Source organism: Chanos chanos, chromosome 3, assembly GCF_902362185.1.
Source record: "Chanos chanos chromosome 3, fChaCha1.1, whole genome shotgun sequence".
NCBI lineage: Eukaryota > Metazoa > Chordata > Actinopteri > Gonorynchiformes > Chanidae > Chanos > Chanos chanos.
This window is the reverse complement of record NC_044497.1, coordinates 57089156-57107207: the sequence shown is the minus strand read 5'-3', so window position 1 is coordinate 57107207 and position 18052 is coordinate 57089156. Positions and strand designations below refer to the sequence as shown.

General features: G+C 49.9%; 1 protein-coding gene across 2 annotated transcripts in view; it reads left to right on the top strand.

The window, feature by feature from the left end:
- Nucleotides 1-876: 876 nt before the first annotated feature.
- ppp3ccb (protein phosphatase 3, catalytic subunit, gamma isozyme, b) overlaps nucleotides 877-18052 on the top strand; it is a 38502-nt gene continuing 21326 nt past the window's right edge. For both annotated transcript variants that reach the window (XM_030768350.1, XM_030768349.1), the window contains exons 1-3: nucleotides 877-1286; nucleotides 13427-13624; nucleotides 15343-15467. In XM_030768350.1, coding sequence (XP_030624210.1) covers nucleotides 1235-1286; nucleotides 13427-13624; nucleotides 15343-15467 — 375 coding nt within the window. In that variant the 5' untranslated portion in view covers nucleotides 877-1234. The remainder of the gene's footprint in view (nucleotides 1287-13426; nucleotides 13625-15342; nucleotides 15468-18052) is intronic.

Sequence of the window (18052 nt, the reverse complement as noted above, 5' to 3'; positions counted from 1 at the left end):
AAAAATTATTACACTGTGTCACAGTTTTATCAAAGAACAGTAATTGCATGCAGCGTTTCTCTCAGGAAATTTTGACAAATATTTTGCTCTGCTACCATATCTTAAATTAACGGCATGAATCTGCGTTATGTTTTAACGATGTCTTTAAAATGTGTCAGCTAGGCCTATATCAGTTATCTGCAAAAACTTGTCAAATATCACTTTGTACGGACCTAAATTCAAAGTACAGCAAAGTACAGCATAGAACGCGTCGAGTTTAAACGCTGTTTTTATAATCACCACGACTTTGTGGAGCAAGTGTGATTTAGTTTACAGTACACCAGCCCTCAACTGAAATTCATCAAGGTCGAATTAGGAAATACTGCAGTCAGCAATGAAACTTCAGTTCTGTTGATTTATTTTGTTCTATTTTTCTGACCAAGGGATGGCGTCGTTGGATAACTGTTTGGAGGATTTATTAAACATTACACCGTTTTCTCGTTCCAGTGATGAAAGAGCAGAAGATATCAGAAATGAGCCCAGTCACGTAACATCTTTTGTTTTGGTCCGTGCAGAGAGTGTTTTTATGCATAAAATGCGTTTGTGATATTTGTTAATTTATTTGTGTGCGCAGGGCAACTACATTACCCATAGATCTGTGCGCGCCAAACAGACCGCCATATCATAGGAAATCCTCTTGTGCGGGATTAGAATTTAATCCGAGTGAAGGGGGAGAGAGTTGGGACTGTACAACGGATCACGACTAAGAAAAAAGAAAAGGGAAAAACAAAGCTAAGAGGCCGAGAATTTAAGAACCAAATTTTTGTATAGCAGATAGAGGGACGCTTGCTATTTTGGGGCAATAGCAATAGCGTAACAGGAGGTTTTAAATACTTAAATCTCGCAAGAATATTTCTTCTCGCGCATTTCCTTGCTTGGTTGATTCATCCCCTCGCAGAAATTGACAGCAGCTGGGTCTCTGGCTAACGAAGGACAGACACAGCACAACATACGATTTCAGCTTTACTGTAGGCTCCCCCTTTCCCCTTCCCCTTCGGCATTGAAGAGTTCAAAGTAATATTACCCTCACACCGCACACTGTAAGGGTAAATCGGCTCCAAGAAAGGTGTAGTCTTAAATTTTCAGTAGCGAAAGCGTAGCTAGCTAGCCGAGCTAGCTAGCTAATTTGTCTAGCTAGGCTAGCTACGTAGAGGAATTACAATTATTTTTTTTCCCGAGCAAACGAGTTTGAAGAATGTCGGGCAAGGAACAGAATAAACAATCCACCACTGAACGGCCGATCAAAGGTAAATGTTCATTTTAAGACGTTTGACTGCCAGTCAATTGACAGTGACTTTTAAGAATGTATACGACAATGTGTAGTGTTAGCTACCCAAATTAATGTTGGTTGACATTACTGAAGGTTACTTGAACGTAATCAACGAGTTAATTACTTGGTATCTAACCAGGTCAGTTAAATTATGAACGATATGTTGTATATTCATGAAGGACTTGCCAATTAACTGGATAACATTAAAAGAAAGCGTTAGCTGGCTAGTTAACTTAGTTACCTGCAGCGCTGTGTCTAATCATCTAATTTCCTGCACATCTGTCTGCACTTGTCGGTATGAAATTAGCAAGTGTAGAAGCGTTCTTTTTGTTGCTGATGGACATTTTGGTTACAGTCAGCATGCAGAATGTTTGGTTTTATTATGGCAATATGTGACTGAGGTATGTCTCCACTGTATGTCAGCTGTCTGTCTGAGTTAGCTCTCCGCCGGGCGCAGAGCCGCGGGATGAGTCTCGCATTCCTTCACTGATGTGCAAGGAAGCGCAGTGCATTTGCTGGGACCGCTGTCAACTCCTTGTTATTGATGCACAGCGCACATTTGTGTTCGGTATTTTTGTCTGTAGTCTTGAGACCCGTTTTCAGTCTTTTATTAAAAAAAATAACATTGCGGCCGTCGTCTGTGTGAGCTATGTGTTGATGTACGTTTGTGCTGAGTGACTATAGCTTGTGTTCCCGGTATCAGAATTGTAATATGCTTGTCAACGTAAGGATGTCGAGGGAGGTAGTTCTTTGTAATAAAGAGGGGTAAGTAGTGTGCTATGGGAGGTCTGAAGTAATTAAGATAACAGGAAGAATGTCACCGTTGTAACCCGCTGGTCGGTTACACCTAACGGTATCTGGTGGTTTGGTGCTAAATTTTACCGTTGGAATGTATCGTGGTGTCTTTTCATTCTACACGTTAACTCGGTCAGTGTTTAAAACGAAATGTCATTCGTAGGATAATAACGGAGGGCTATCGGATGGCTCACAGATGTTGCCATTGTGTGAAAGTGACAGGTGGAAAAGATGTGCTGTAGTGTGCGATGTCTCTCTGAGGTAAACCCAAGCTAATGGAGGCGATACCGTGTCTTATTCCGATACCTCCTCCTCTCCTGACCTCTGTCGTGTGAGGCACGTAGCGGCGAGCCAGCGCGAGTAGTCGACTAATTGGTTCATTAGGTCAGTGGCCCCATAGGTTTAAAAAGCAAGAGGGAAAGTTTGGCTCATTCGATTAAAGCTGGCCTCTCCTTTGGCACTCGGTCAGTGTTTATCATCGAGTCTCTCCAGGCGCTCCTCCCAGCTCTGGCTGCAGTTGAGCTGAGTAAAAAGTCTCTCATAATTACCTGGTGCCGGTTTGCTGAACTGGACCGTTGGATCCAGCAAGCTGACAATGGCTGCGTTCGCTGACTATGACTGAGACTACGTTTTAATTTAATCGACGCAGCAAACAGTCATTTATCCCGCTGCAACTTTCTGTTTAGTTATGTCTCCGTTGTAGAGATGCGCTACAAATACTTGTCGCGGTTGGTTGATTTGATGAGCTTTCATGAGTCGGTTAATATGAGTAATTAATTAGACTTGAGTGTTATGAGTAGTTGTGTTAGTGTTGAAGAATGCTCTCCTGTGTCACCCTGGCTTTGTTTCTCTTACAAAGAGGGTTGGCCAAGTTCAATTTCCCCACCTCAGATTATTTTACTATTTCTTTTCACAGTCGTTCCCCTCCAATTATTTTCCAGGAAAGCTGCCAGACCTCCCAGAGTTAAGGGATTCAGTATATCCTAATAAAAATTTGAAATCGATAACATTTGTTTATGTGTAAAAAAAGCAACAAAAAAAAAACAACGGTGATCCTGCTCTGTTTTTCTGGTGAAATGTTAGCTATTCGGTGCAGTTACTGTAGTTTGCCTGTACTTAAGATAAAGAGAAGTTTAGAGAAGGGCTGATGCAAGCGAATGAGATGCTTCTGTGTGGGACTGAAAGCCTTATCTTGGTATCATACAGACGACATCACATGCCTCACCGCTGATTATGATCCCTGACATTGAGATTTAAACATATTTGATAAGGCAAGGATTATTTCAAAATGCCGTCCGAAATCAAATGCACGTTTACTCCTCAGCTGTGGGGCCTGCTGCTTATGCATGTCTTTGTGTCGCGCGTCAAGTGTCACTTCTTTGATGTGTCTGTTGTGGCGGACCGTGGCGCGGTACAGAGCAGAATTGTGACTGGTTTCTCGGTGGCTGATGTTGTCTTTGACAGCTGAGGTTTACTCCAGCCCAGCGGCTGCACCCTGTTTGACCTGCGCTTCCAGCAGAAGTTCTGAGTCCTGCTCCAGAGGCTTTGGAGCAGAATGGTTCATTTGGCCACATTAACGGAGCTGTAAAACACCTTGGCACGCTGCCCTGCCTCTCACGGGATGCTCTCGCATCTGTGATCAGGGCTGGAGCAGGCAGCTCGGACGCTTTGATTTGATTGGATTTTTTGAAACGTTGCATCTCGTGATGCAACGAATAAAAAGGCGTGTGCTGGAACTCTGCTTGGCCCAGTGTCATGTGTCGATCGCCGTTTGGATGAGGCTGATGGCACTGAGCGCAGTGGAGTGCAGCTGAATGACAGGACCCGTGGAGCGAGTCCGCTCGACATTTCCCGCCGTATTCACACTGACCGCAGCGTGAGCAAAAGCGAACCTCGTAGCTGTTTTTTTTTTTTTCCCCTGAAAGGACATAATGACAAGGTTTATTGTGACAACAACCTGTCACACTGACAGTAAAGGAAAACCATTCAGCCCTAGACAGTTCTGTAATGTTTATATCTATACGGTGTAACAGTGAAGGATGCTATAACCCTGCCTTTACAGCGGTCCCCAACCATGAACTCAGATCACAGACCAGTTCGGAGAGTGGCCAGTCGCCGGCAGTCCCGTTTTTTTACTCCGCTGGCCTTGGCCTCTGCCCCTTCAAGGTCCTGACCCAAGTGGTGCACAGGGCTGCGTAGGCTTTAATCCCATTTTGGGCCAGGTACAAAAGAGGTTCACGTTTGAAAGGGTGCGATGCTGCGTGCGCTGCTTTTTCTTTAGTGATGTTGCCGTTCCCTCCGTCTGACAGGTCTGTGTGACATGTGAGGGGGAAGAATGGGGCACTTTCTGGCTGCAGTGTGAAGCAGAGCCCTCTGTGGCAGCAGTAGGTGTTGTTTTTGTGCTGCAGTGGCTAGTCTCTGTCAGATCTCAGGGCATGCATGCCTCAGGATGAAAAACCACACTAAACCTAAGACCACAGAGCTGTCTGCTCCAACACACGTTCTCTCTCTGTCTCTCTCACACACATGCACATGCACACGCACACACGTCTATATGTGTTCTGTATTAGTTTCTGCTGAATGCTATGTCCAAAAAAACCCTATTAGGATGAAAATACGCAGTAAATCTAAGACCACAGAGCTCTCTGTTCCAACACACATTCTCTTTCTCTCTCTCTCACACACACGCGCACACACTCAAATATAAATTTCTGTATTAGTCTCCACTGAGTACTATGTCCAAAAAAGCCCTGTTAGTGCATGAGAACTGGCAGCTGTTCTTGATAAGATCTTCACGCCTATTTCTTCGGAAGAAAATGCTGACGCCTGTGCTGGGGTCCTGTGGGCTGTGTGAAGACTGTGTGCTGAATGTGTGTGTGAGCGGAGAGTTGGTTTTGTTCATTTGAGAAAAGCACATGTTCTGTCTTTTTGATTATTTCAAAGGCAGTGTTTGTTTTATGAGCATCGACCGAATCCTGTCTGCTCATCAGCGATTTGACTGAACGTAACGGCGAGTCTTACGACACGTCGGGGAGTGTGTGGTTGTGTCCTCTTGTCGGGGGGTGGGGGTGGGGGTGGGCAGGGGGCCTGGCTTTGGTGCAGGTCCCTGTGACTTAACCTGTCTGGACTGCTGAGTGCTGTTCTCTGCCGTGTCCGTGACGGTGCTGTTCTCTGCCGTGTCCGTGACGGTGCTGTTCTCTGCCGTGTCCGTGACGGTGCTGTTCACTGCCGACTCTGTGACGGTGCTGTTCTCTGCCGTGTCTGTGACGGTGCTGTTCTCTGCCGTGTCTGTGACGGTGCTGTTCTCTGCCGACTCTGTGACGGTGCTGTTCTCTGCCGACTCTGTGACGGTGCTGTTCACTGCCGTGTCTGTGACGGTGCTGTTCACTGCCGTGTCTGTGACGGTGCTGTTCATTGCCGACTCTGTGACGGTGCTGTTCGCTGCCGTGTCTGTGACGGTGCTGTTCTCTGCCGTGTCTGTGACGGTGCTGTTCACTGCCGACTCTGTGACGGTGCTGTTCTCTGCCGTGTCTGTGACGGTGCTGTTCTCTGCCGTGTCCGTGACGGTGCTGTTCTCTGCCGTGTCCGTGACGGTGCTGTTCACTGCCGTGTCTGTGACGGTGCTGTTCTCTGCCGTGTCTGTGACGGTGCTGTTCTCTGCCGTGTCCGTGACGGTGCTGTTCACTGCCGTGTCCGTGACGGTGCTGTTCACTGCCGACTCTGTGACGGTGCTGTTCTCTGCCGACTCTGTGACGGTGCTGTTCACTGCCGTGTCCGTGACGGTGCTGTTCGCTGCCGTGTCTGTGACGGTGCTGTTCTCTGCCGTGTCCGTGACGGTGCTGTTCTCTGCCGTGTCCGTGACGGTGCTGTTCACTGCCGTGTCCGTGACGGTGCTGTTCTCTGCCGTGTCTGTGACGGTGCTGTTCATTGCCGACTCTGTGACGGTGCTGTTCGCTGCCGTGTCTGTGACGGTGCTGTTCGCTGCCGTGTCTGTGACGGTGCTGTTCGCTGCCGTGTCTGTGACGGTGCTGTTCGCTGCCGTCTCTGTGACGGTGCTGTTCGCTGCCGTCTCTGTGACGGTGCTGTTCATTGCCGACTCCGTGACGGTGCTGTTCGCTGCCGTCTCTGTGACGGTGCTGTTCATTGCCGACTCCGTGACGGTGCTGTTCACTGCCGACTCTGTGACGGTGCTGTTCGCTGCCGTGTCTGTGACGGTGCTGTTCGCTGCCGTGTCTGTGACGGTGCTGTTCACTGCCGTGTCCGTGACGGTGCTGTTCACTGCCGTGTCCGTGACGGTGCTGTTCTCTGCCGTGTCTGTGACGGTGCTGTTCACTGCCGACTCTGTGACGGTGCTGTTCATTGCCGACTCTGTGACGGTGCTGTTCGCTGCCGTGTCTGTGACGGTGCTGTTCGCTGCCGTGTCCGTTACGGTGCTGTTCGCTGCCGTGTCTGTGACGGTGCTGTTCTCTGCCGTGTCTGTGACGGTGCTGTTCACTGCCGACTCTGTGACGGTGCTGTTCACTGCCGTGTCCGTGACGGTGCTGTTCACTGCCGACTCTGTGACGGTGCTGTTCACTGCCGTGTCCGTGACGGTGCTGTTCACTGCCGACTCTGTGACGGTGCTGTTCACTGCCGTGTCTGTGACGGTGCTGTTCTCTGCCGTGTCCGTGACGGTGCTGTTCACTGCCGACTCTGTGACGGTGCTGTTCACTGCCGTGTCCGTGACGGTGCTGTTCACTGCCGACTCTGTGACGGTGCTGTTCACTGCCGTGTCTGTGACGGTGCTGTTCACTGCCGTGTCCGTGACGGTGCTGTTCACTGCCGACTCTGTGACGGTGCTGTTCACTGCCGTGTCCGTGACGGTGCTGTTCACTGCCGACTCTGTGACGGTGCTGTTCACTGCCGTGTCTGTGACGGTGCTGTTCTCTGCCGTGTCCGTGACGGTGCTGTTCACTGCCGACTCTGTGACGGTGCTGTTCACTGCCGTGTCCGTGACGGTGCTGTTCACTGCCGACTCTGTGACGGTGCTGTTCACTGCCGTGTCTGTGACGGTGCTGTTCTCTGCCGTGTCCGTGACGGTGCTGTTCATTGCCGACTCTGACGGTGCTGTTCACTGCCGTCTCTGTGACGGTGCTGTTCATTGCCGACTCTGACGGTGCTGTTCACTGCCGTGTCTGTGACGGTGCTGTTCTCTGCCGTGTCTGTGACGGTGCTGTTCACTGCCGACTCTGTGACGGTGCTGTTCATTGCCGACTCTGTGACGGTGCTGTTCGCTGCCGTGTCTGTGACGGTGCTGTTCGCTGCCGTGTCCGTTACGGTGCTGTTCGCTGCCGTGTCTGTGACGGTGCTGTTCTCTGCCGTGTCTGTGACGGTGCTGTTCGCTGCCGACTCTGTGACGGTGCTGTTCACTGCCGTGTCCGTGACGGTGCTGTTCACTGCCGACTCTGTGACGGTGCTGTTCACTGCCGTGTCCGTGACGGTGCTGTTCACTGCCGACTCTGTGACGGTGCTGTTCACTGCCGTGTCTGTGACGGTGCTGTTCTCTGCCGTGTCCGTGACGGTGCTGTTCATTGCCGACTCTGACGGTGCTGTTCACTGCCGTCTCTGTGACGGTGCTGTTCATTGCCGACTCTGACGGTGCTGTTCACTGCCGTGTCCGTGACGGTGCTGTTCGCTGCCGTGTCTGTGACGGTGCTGTTCACTGCCGTGTCCGTGACGGTGCTGTTCTCTGCCGTGTCCGTGACGGTGCTGTTCACTGCCGACTCTGTGACGGTGCTGTTCACTGCCGACTCTGTGACGGTGCTGTTCTCTGCCGTGTCCGTGACGGTGCTGTTCATTGCCGACTCTGACGGTGCTGTTCACTGCCGTCTCTGTGACGGTGCTGTTCATTGCCGACTCTGACGGTGCTGTTCACTGCCGTGTCTGTGACGGTGCTGTTCTCTGCCGTGTCTGTGACGGTGCTGTTCACTGCCGTGTCTGTGACGGTGCTGTTCACTGCCGTGTCTGTGACGGTGCTGTTCTCTGCCGTGTCCGTGACGGTGCTGTTCTCTGCCGTGTCCGTGACGGTGCTGTTCGCTGCCGTGTCCGTGACGGTGCTGTTCGCTGCCGTGTCCGTGACGGTGCTGTTCTCTGCCGTGTCCGTGACGGTGCTGTTCACTGCCGTGTCCGTGACGGTGCTGTTCTCTGCCGTGTCCGTGACGGTGCTGTTCACTGCCGTGTCTGTGACGGTGCTGTTCTCTGCCGTGTCCGTGACGGTGCTGTTCACTGCCGTGTCCGTGACGGTGCTGTTCACTGCCGTGTCCGTGACGGTGCTGTTCACTGCCGTGTCCGTGACGGTGTGTGGATGCTGCCGTCTCTCTGTCGTGCGCTGGTCTGTGGATCAGAGGCAGAAGGAGGCATGAGGGTTCAGTTCTGATAGAACCTGTCCTTTGATTAATGTGGCCACCAGTCTTACGCTTCATGATCCACGTGGACCTGCTGACACCTCAACTAGTGAAATGCTTGGATGTGCTCAGCTGGTAGACATCACAAAAGATTATGGACATGTGGGTTGGGAGACAAGATTTTTTTAAACTGTAACCTCTGTGTGTGTGTGTGTGTGTGTGTGTGTGTGTGTGTGTGTGTGTGTGTGTGTGTGTGTGTACATACGCCTGCAGTTGTTTTTCTCTGGCTTGAGTTTGAAAAGGTCTTTAAACCCCCTTATCCATTCTGACACATCAGGCACACTGACTGTGTACCACCCTCTCACTGGGCCAGTGTACACTGCTCTCACACACACACACACACACACACAGAGGAGAAAGACGTCTCAGGTTCAGTGGAAATGCTCCTCTGTGTCAGATAATAACTGTGTTAAACCACACATTTTTTCCATCGTTGTCCCTGATATGCTTGACGTTGTCTCTCTGGCAAATTGACGAAGGAATATTCTGGTTAGAAAATGACATAACTGGTTTATTTCCAGTCTGGATGTGGCCTGGGTCAGCCTCTGTAAGGAAATGAGAACATCTGCCCAGAGTCGTTTCGGGAGGTGACGCCTGTTTCAACAGAAGTGTGTGCTACCATCTACATGAGCAGGATGGAAAGACACTAGGCGGACAGCTTAAACTGTCAGTGTGTTTTGCACACTGAGACCTGGTTTAGGGTCTGTGATTTAGGGCACTGTGACCGGGTTAAGGTTCTGTGTTTCGGGGCACTAGGAGGGACCGTGGTGGGTTTGATGTTTTAACCTCGTGGGTTATTTACAGGTTGTAACTGAAGCTTACAGGCCAGTGCCTCCCAGCCTCTGTGACTATTCTCTACTCATGCATGTTTAACGGACTCTTGCCACAACACAACGCTGAGCTTCACCGCAAGAGTCAACACAAGGATCACGACGCTCTCAATTCTAACCCTTCAGTCCCAGATGGCTTCTCTCAGAGTCGCACCACTTTAAAAGAATATGAATTGATTACCTCTGAATTCTCAAAGACACTGTCACCCCTACATTCACACTGTTACCCCTACATTCACACTGTTACCCCTACATTCACACTGTTACTCTACATTCACACTGTTACTCTACATTCACACTGTTACTCTACATTCACACTGTTCCCCTACATTCACACTGTTCCCCCTACATTCACACTGTTCCCCTACATTCACACTGTTACCCCTACATTCACACTGTTCCCCTACATTCACACTGTTACTCTACATTCACACTGTTCCCCCTACATTCACACTGTCCCCCCTACATTCACACTGTTACCCCTACATTCACACTGTTACTCTACATTCACACTGTTACTCTACATTCACACTGTCACCCCAACATTCACACTGTTACCCCTACATTCACACTGTTACTCTACATTTACACTGTTACCCCTACATTCACACTGTTACTCTACATTCACACTGTTACTCTACATTCACACTGTTCCTCTACATTCACACTGTTACTCTACATTCACACTGTCACCCCTACATTCACACTGTTACTCTACATTCACACTGTCACCCCTACATTCACACTGTCACCCCAACATTCACACTGTCACCCCAACATTCACACTGTTACTCTACATTCACACTGTTACTCTACATTCACACTGTCACCCCTACATTCACACTGTTACCCCTACATTCACACTGTTACTCTACATTCACACTGTTACCCCTACATTCACACTGTTACCCCTACATTCACACTGTTACCCCTACATTCACACTGTTACTCTACATTCACACTGTCACCCCTACATTCACACTGTTACTCTACATTCACACTGTTCCCCCTACATTCACACTGTTACTCTACATTCACACTGTTCCCCCTACATTCACACTGTCACCCCTACATTCACACTGTTACTCTACATTCACACTGTTACTCTACATTCACAGTCACCCCTACATTCACACTGTCACCCCTACATTCACACTGTCACCCCTACATTCACACTGTTACTCTACATTCACACTGTCACCCCTACATTCACACTGTTACTCTACATTCACACTGTTACTCTACATTCACACTGTTCCCCCTACATTCACACTGTTACTCTACATTCACACTGTCACCCCTACATTCACACTGTTCCCCCTACATTCACACAGTCACCCCTGCATTCACACTGTTACTCTACATTCACACTGTTACCCCTACATTCACACTGTTACTCTACATTCACGCTGTTACCCCTACATTCACACTGTTACCCCTACATTCACGCTGTTACCCCTACATTCACGCTGTTACCCCTACATTCACACTGTTACCCCTACATTCACACTGTTACCCTACATTCACTCTGAGGGGGGCAGAGCGAATTTTGATGTTCTCGCCGTTCGTTTGCACAGTCTGGAGTTGTGACTGTGGGGCGTAGTTCAGGGTCGGCCCTGCTGAGAAAGGCAGAAACCCAAATGAATGAGCACACGCTCTGTCTGTGTGGCCTGTATCAGTGCTTCTCAAGCCCAGGCTGTAGGGTCGTCCTGCCCCGCCCCGCCCCGCCCCGCCCTGCCCTGCCCCGCCCCACGCAGCACAACACAAGCATAGCTCATTCAGTCAAACTTGTCATTATGCTGTCCTGGGTCATTTGCATCAGGTTTTGGGGTGGTGGTGGGGGGGGCTATTGGGCTTTAAGGGGACAGACAGTGTATGATAATAAAAATCTAAATATAATAAGGCTGCAAATTCCCTCTAATCTTTGAACGTCCAAATTGGATTTGCCGTTTTAAGTAATAAATTGGATTTGCCGTTTTAAGTAATAAATTGTGACTATCTGATTTTTTTTTTGCTGCAGATATATTGTATTAATGGAATGAATTACCTGGATTTTTGAATGAGAGAGCATTATCTTTAATCTGTCCCCGTGGAGGTTCGGCAGTATAATTTGGTGATGTGCAGAGTTATGTAACTGTTTGATCAGACGGCGCAGTGGCGACCTGAGCAGTAGAGGAGTTGTGCGGAGTCAGTGGGTTTAAGTGTTTCCTGTGCCGCTGGATTCTGGTCCATCTGCTCTGCACACTTCTCCTCCCCGTCCACACTTCGCTGGCTCTGCTCCTATGCAAATGTGCGTGGTTGAAAGTGTGTGTCGCTCGATTGTTGGTCCCCGAGAAGCGCAGGCCCTTAAGGCAGATGATCTTCACGTTCCCGCTTCACTGAAAGAGGCAAATGAACAGGTGTCCTGTTTTTATTCTGTGAGGCGTGAAAGATGAGGACTCTCTCTCTCTCCCTCTCTCTCTCTTTCTCTCTCTCTCTCTCTTTCTCTCTTTCTCTCTCCCTCTCTCCCTCTCTCTCTCTCTCTCTCTCCCTCTCTTTCGCTCTCTGCCTCTCTCTCGCTCTCTGCCTCTCTCTCGCTCTCTGCCTCTCTCTCTCTCTCTCTCTCTCTTACTGTATGAATGGGGAGAAAGGGTGGCAGTGCTTGTGTCATCATCACATCACATCCTGTAAAGCTTGTGACACTGGTTACAGAGTTCCAATGTCAGGCCTTTCAGTGAAGTGTCTCCCTCCGGGTATCCAGGCTCATCCCGGGCCGTACGCATCTTACCGGGCCTCGGACCCTCACAGGGAGTTACTCTGTCACTACTCATTCCAGCCAGTCCAGGTCGGTAAGGCCCCCCCAGCCTTAGAACTACTGTAATCCCTCCCCTGTGGGATTTCTAATGCCCAAAATAACTTCAGCCCTTGGGCTGCAGCGGAGTGGTAACTAACATGTCTTTGGATGCCACCTGTGTTGCTAAGCTATACTTACATTAGTGTGAGTGTGTTTGGTCTGGTGCTACGCTGCACTAACACTAGTGTGTGTTTGGTCATGTGCTAGGCCTACATGGTACTAACGTGTGTATGCGTGTTTGGTCTTTTACTACGCCGCACTAACACTAGTGTGACTGTGTTTGGTTTAGTGTGACCCTGCACTAACACTAGTGTGAGTGTGTTTGGTTTAGTGTGACCCTGCACTAACACTAGTGTGAGTCTGTTTGGTTTAGTGTGACACTGCACTAACACTAGTGTGAGTGTGTTTGGTTTAGTGTGACACTGCACTAACACTAGTGTGACTGTGTTTGGTTTAGTGTGACACTGCACTAACACTAGTGTGAGTCTGTTTGGTTTAGTGTGACACTGCACTAACACTAGTGTGAGTGTGTTTGGTCTGGTACAGAAACAGTGCATGAGAGTCTTGAGCAGCGTTTGGTTGTGTGTGTTGTTTTTATATATGTGGTTTGTAGTCACGTCCCTGGACTATTTTCAGAGGTAGTCCTGTCTGAGAGCGCAGTTCACACATAGCATTGCAGTCAGTCTTGGTGCAGAGAGCTGAGGCCAGACAGTGTGTGTCAGTGATCCACATCCCCACTGACCTTCTGCCCCTGACCCTGACGCACGGGCTAGGCCGTGGGATGCTCCTGACCATAGGCTGAGCTCTGTGTGACCCTCCTGTTGTCTGTCAGTGTTCCACTGGTCCACTGCGGCTGCAGCTTGTTAAAGGTTAGCCGGTGGTGTTGGCAGGTTCATACGCGCCGGGTATAGTGTTTCATACGCGCCAGATATAGTGTTGGTCTTCTGCTGTCGGTCATGCTGTAAACCACTGGGGTGTGTGTGTGTTTCTGATCAGGGCATTGGCTACAGGTCGTAACCCTACAGTCCTGGTCACAAGGCTGATCCTGGTCTGACTCTTAGTGGCTGACTAAACCACCTCACAAACCCTGACAGGCAGTGCTCTAAGAGACTGCTGTAACAGGCTGAATTACAGGACACACTGTTTCCGGAGTGTTGTTATTCAAAGACCCAAACCTGTGCCTTAACACAAACGCGCCGTCTCCTGTTCCCCACAGCGGTGCCATACCCTCCCACGACACGACTCACCATGTCAGAGCTGTACGTGGACGGGAAGCCCAAAGTGGACCTGCTGAAGAGTCACCTGGTGAAGGAGGGTCGTCTGGAAGAGGACGCGGCCCTGCGGATCATTAACGAGGGAGCCGCCATCCTCCGCCGGGAGAAGTGCATGCTGGAGGTGGAGGCTCCGATCACAGGTACGTCAGCATGTGCACCCTCTCTCTCTGTTTTTATCAAAAAGATTCATCAGCATATGACTCAACGTGTCCGCCGCAGAACTATTGCATCAGCGCAAAAAAAAAAAAAAAAAGATGTACCTCTCCTCAGACAACCTGCTCTGCATATTACCGTTAGTCACACACACACACACACACACACACGCACACTATCCTCATCTCATGCCGGGGGTCAAATAGCCTAAGTCTCTGAAGTAATTGAATGGCTGGGCCCCGTACCAATTCTCCTCAGTGCTGCCTTTCCTTGCGACCTTGTTCTCTTAATTAACAGGATAAATGGTGAGTTTGATGAAGACTTTGTTAGAATGTGAGTAATAACTGCAGTAGTAAAGGACAGGAGGTGAAGGAGCTGTGTGAAAACGTTAGGACAGGAGGTGAAGGAGCCGTGTGAGGAGGTGAAAACGTTAGGACAGGCCGCTGTTGTTCAGGCACCTCGTGCAGCTATATGCCAGACCCGCCTGAGTTATCTCCCAGTTCTCCCAGAGGTTTTGATTCTGACCTCTTGTCCTGTACAAACCCAAAGAGAGTCCCCGGCAGATCTCTGGATGGTTGGTGCCGAGGTGCCGGCCCAGACGTTCACATTGTCACGGGAACGTCCTCGGATGTTTCCTGTCTGTCTTACGTGAGCTGTGAACGTCCCTTAGACCCACCAAAGCGTGAGGATGTCAGCCCTCCCTGTTTGCCTTGATCGTATCACGCGTGAAGAAATCCTTCATTAGCATCACCTGACTGCAGACACGCAGGCGTCCTGAACTGGGCTTTTCACTCTCTCCCAAAAAAGGTCCGAGCGTTAAGGTTCTTTTGACGTTCTCGCTCTGACGTCCTGCCTGAACAGAGTTCTCCAGGGCGGGAGCCAGCAGAGGCCCTGCTCTCAGGCCGAGCTGGGCCTGCCAGGGCCAGGTGCACGGGGCAGAGTGGTAGTCATCTCTGTGGTTCTCTGTGTCTCTGGCCCGTGCGAGACGGTCAGATTGGCTGACAAAGGGCTTGTCTGTTTGCTGGGTGTCTTGGCCTCTGAAAGCCCAATGTGACTAGAGAAGGGCATTTCGTTACCTGAACCGTTTCTCCGTAGCAACAGCAAGCGATGTTCACGCCTCTCATGTCAGGTCCCTCTGCGTCATCATGACCCACTGACTGCCAGGCCCTGAGCAGCAGCCTCCGCTCACCTCTCTGGAGAAACGCCATCCGGGCTAAATGTAGATCACACAAGCCCACGTTTTACACACGTGTCGTATGCTGTAAGTGATCCCACAGTTTGTGTGCATGTGTGTGCACGCATACGTGTGTGCGTGTGTGTGTGTGTGCGCGCGTGTGTGTGGGGCTGAGGTGGTAAAACACAGGACTGAATAGAGCAGAGTGTACCATGTTAATGAGAATGTGGACAGTGTGACTCCTGCCTCTCTGTGTCTTAAACAGTTTGACGTTAACATAGTTAGCTCAGGAGAGCCGCACAGACCCAAAACCCAGACCATCATCAACTACTGATTCAACCTTTCTTCTGCACGGCGGCCCCAAGGGTTCAGACACCAAGCATAGTGCAGGGTCTTAACGACTGTGTGGGAGTGGAGTTGAGAAACACTGAATTTAGTGAAGATTATGAACCAAGCTGTCATCTACAGACAGTTTTAACAGGACACTGTGAGCCTTGGTTCTGACCCGGGTCTCTGTCTCTGTCTCCACAGTGTGCGGAGACGTCCATGGCCAGTTCTTCGACCTGATGAAGCTGTTTGAGGTGGGCGGTTCGCCTCATAACACGCGGTACCTCTTCCTGGGAGACTACGTGGACCGAGGCTACTTCAGTATTGAGGTGAGTGGAGCATCTACGCGACCCGGAGACGTTTGACCCGCTCGGCAATGACCCAGCGTTGGGCTGAAGATGGTGAGCTGTGTGTTGAGCGTATAAATCAGACATCTGTGAGCGCTGAGGTCAGAGAGCACTGAGGTCAGAGGACGTTAAGGTCAGAGAGCACTGAGGTCAGAGGACGTTAAGGTCAGAGAGCGCTGAGGTCAGAGAGCGCTGAGGTCAGAGTAAATTGAGGTCAGAGAGCGCCGAGGTCAGAGAACGCCGAGGTCAGTGGACGCTGAGGTCAGAGGGCGCTGAATTCAGAGAGCGCTGCAGAGCTGTCAGCTTTCTCTTTCTCTTTAGCTGCTGCTGTCTTTTTAAAAACAGTTTCCGTATTTGTGGTAGTCATTTTTTACTGTTTGTTTTTTTCTTTTTAAGACGAGCTTGATCTTTCTGATCTCTTGTTCTCGCTGAGTCACGTGGAATCTACTGACATTGCTCAACGTTGTACACTGAGAGACAGCACCAAAGCAATTTGGCCTGTCATGGTCCAGCGCCTCTCCCCCCCTGAGGGTGTCCTGTGGGGATTTTGACCGGATTGTGGAAAAAAAAAGACAAACATGTATTTTTACAGAAGATAAATGCGTATTTTTGTATGTGTTTAAACAGTAGAGGAGCGGGCCTGTTGGTCTGTGGGTTTCTACAAGCGCTGGGGTTTTATGGGAAGTTGTGGGAGCTGAAAATGTCAGTGTTAAAAGGCAGGTTAGTGGTGGAGCATGACAGACACAGCCATCAAAAGCTGGTCTGTGTGTGTGTGTGTGTGTGTGTGTTTGTGTGAGAGAGAGAGACAGAATATCAGAACAGAGGGAACTCTGTGAGCCCTGGATCTTCCTGGACATCACAGACGTTCTCTGAACACAAAGGAAGAGACTTGACCACCTGCCCCTGGCCCCTGGCTGCGACCCTGTGGCCATCTGAACATTCTGAAGGTCACAGCCCTGACCTTTGGTGGCTGCCTGCCTTGCGTTGCCCTCTGTGGTGCGTGTGGGCACAAAAGCCCGGAGGTGGAGCAGGTAGTTTTATTGCGGGCACGCGTTTCTTTTTTTTGTTTGTTTGTTTTTTTTTAGATTTGAGAAGAAAAAGAGTAGTTAAAAGCAGATGCAGCTCTGCGTATGGGCTGTGAGGAAGTAGCAAGACCCGACCACAGCGCTTCCTGTGGCGCGGGTAGGGCGTGATGAGGCAGCGAGATGATTGACACGGGCGGGGGGGCGGGGCGTCCGTGCAGGCCTGTCGAGCACAGTGCCTGGGGCTGAGAGGGAAAATCCTCTGACAGTTCTGATCAGAGGAGAGGAGATGAAAAGCCAGGCTGGTGTTTTTAACAGGATCAAACTCAGGAGGCTAAACATTGGCCTGAGCACAATCTGGCCTGTAATGTGCTCACTGTTGAGAGCTCTCTCTCTCTCTCTCTCTCTCTCTCTCTCTCTCAGAGAGTTTCGGATCACAGTGTTCATCATCTGCTTTAATGCATAAACATCTCGGGTCGGTGTGGAGCTATCCTGTTACTGGGCCGTTGCTCTGAAAGGGTTCTGGATTTGATCTTTTAATGCTGTTCCAGACTGGACCTGCTTTACAATCCACACAGCTTCCAGCAAACCCCTGACTCTCTCTTCCTCTGCTACTGAGCTGTGTTTTGTCTCTGCCGTAATTTTTGCCATCGACCCATCATTTCTCTGTGTGCCTCTTTCGTGACGGCCACCTGAGTGTCTGAGAGGGAAGTGAAACCACTGCTCCTCTGACACATTTGAAACCAGTCACTGCATCTTCTCACACTGCAAACTGCCAAGTGTCACCCAGCAATGGAACATGCTTCGAGGAGAGTGTTGTTTGCTTGGCGATTCCCACAAACGCACTAGTGTCTGATCACATGCGAGAGGAACTCTGGCCGACACTCAGGCTTACAGCGGCACGGCTACAGTCGACCTTAATGACGACACATTGTCTCACAGCGACACGACTGCAGTCGACCTTAATGACGACACATTGTCTCACAGCAATACGACTACAGTCGACCTTAATGACGACACATTGTCTCACAGCGACACGACTGCATTTGACCCTTGTACAGTTGGCAGTGATACAGTTTGTTCAGCCATTATACAGTTTGTCTGGAAGACAAACTTATTGATATGAACACTGCTTGATAATCAAATTGATCTATATCCGATATATCTATATCTGATACCACTTAGAACTCTTAGAACTTCTATATATTATCTGCCTTGCACTGTAAGCAAATCATATACTGTAAAAAAAATGTAATGACCATTGAATGTGGTTACCCTGGCTCATGCTGTAAATGTCTATTCTATGTGCTGGCCAGAGGAGGATGGGCTCCCCCTGCTGAGTCTTGGTTCCTCCCAAGGTTTTTCCCTTGCCACTCTCACCCACGGCTTGCTCACTGGGGTTTAGGCACTTATTCCTGCAAAGCTGCTTGGAGACAACTTTTGATTGTAAAAAGCGCTTTACAAATAAACTTGAACTTGAAACTGGCCGCTTGACATTGATAAGGACACGTTGTCTCACAGCGACCTAACTACAGTCGATCATGA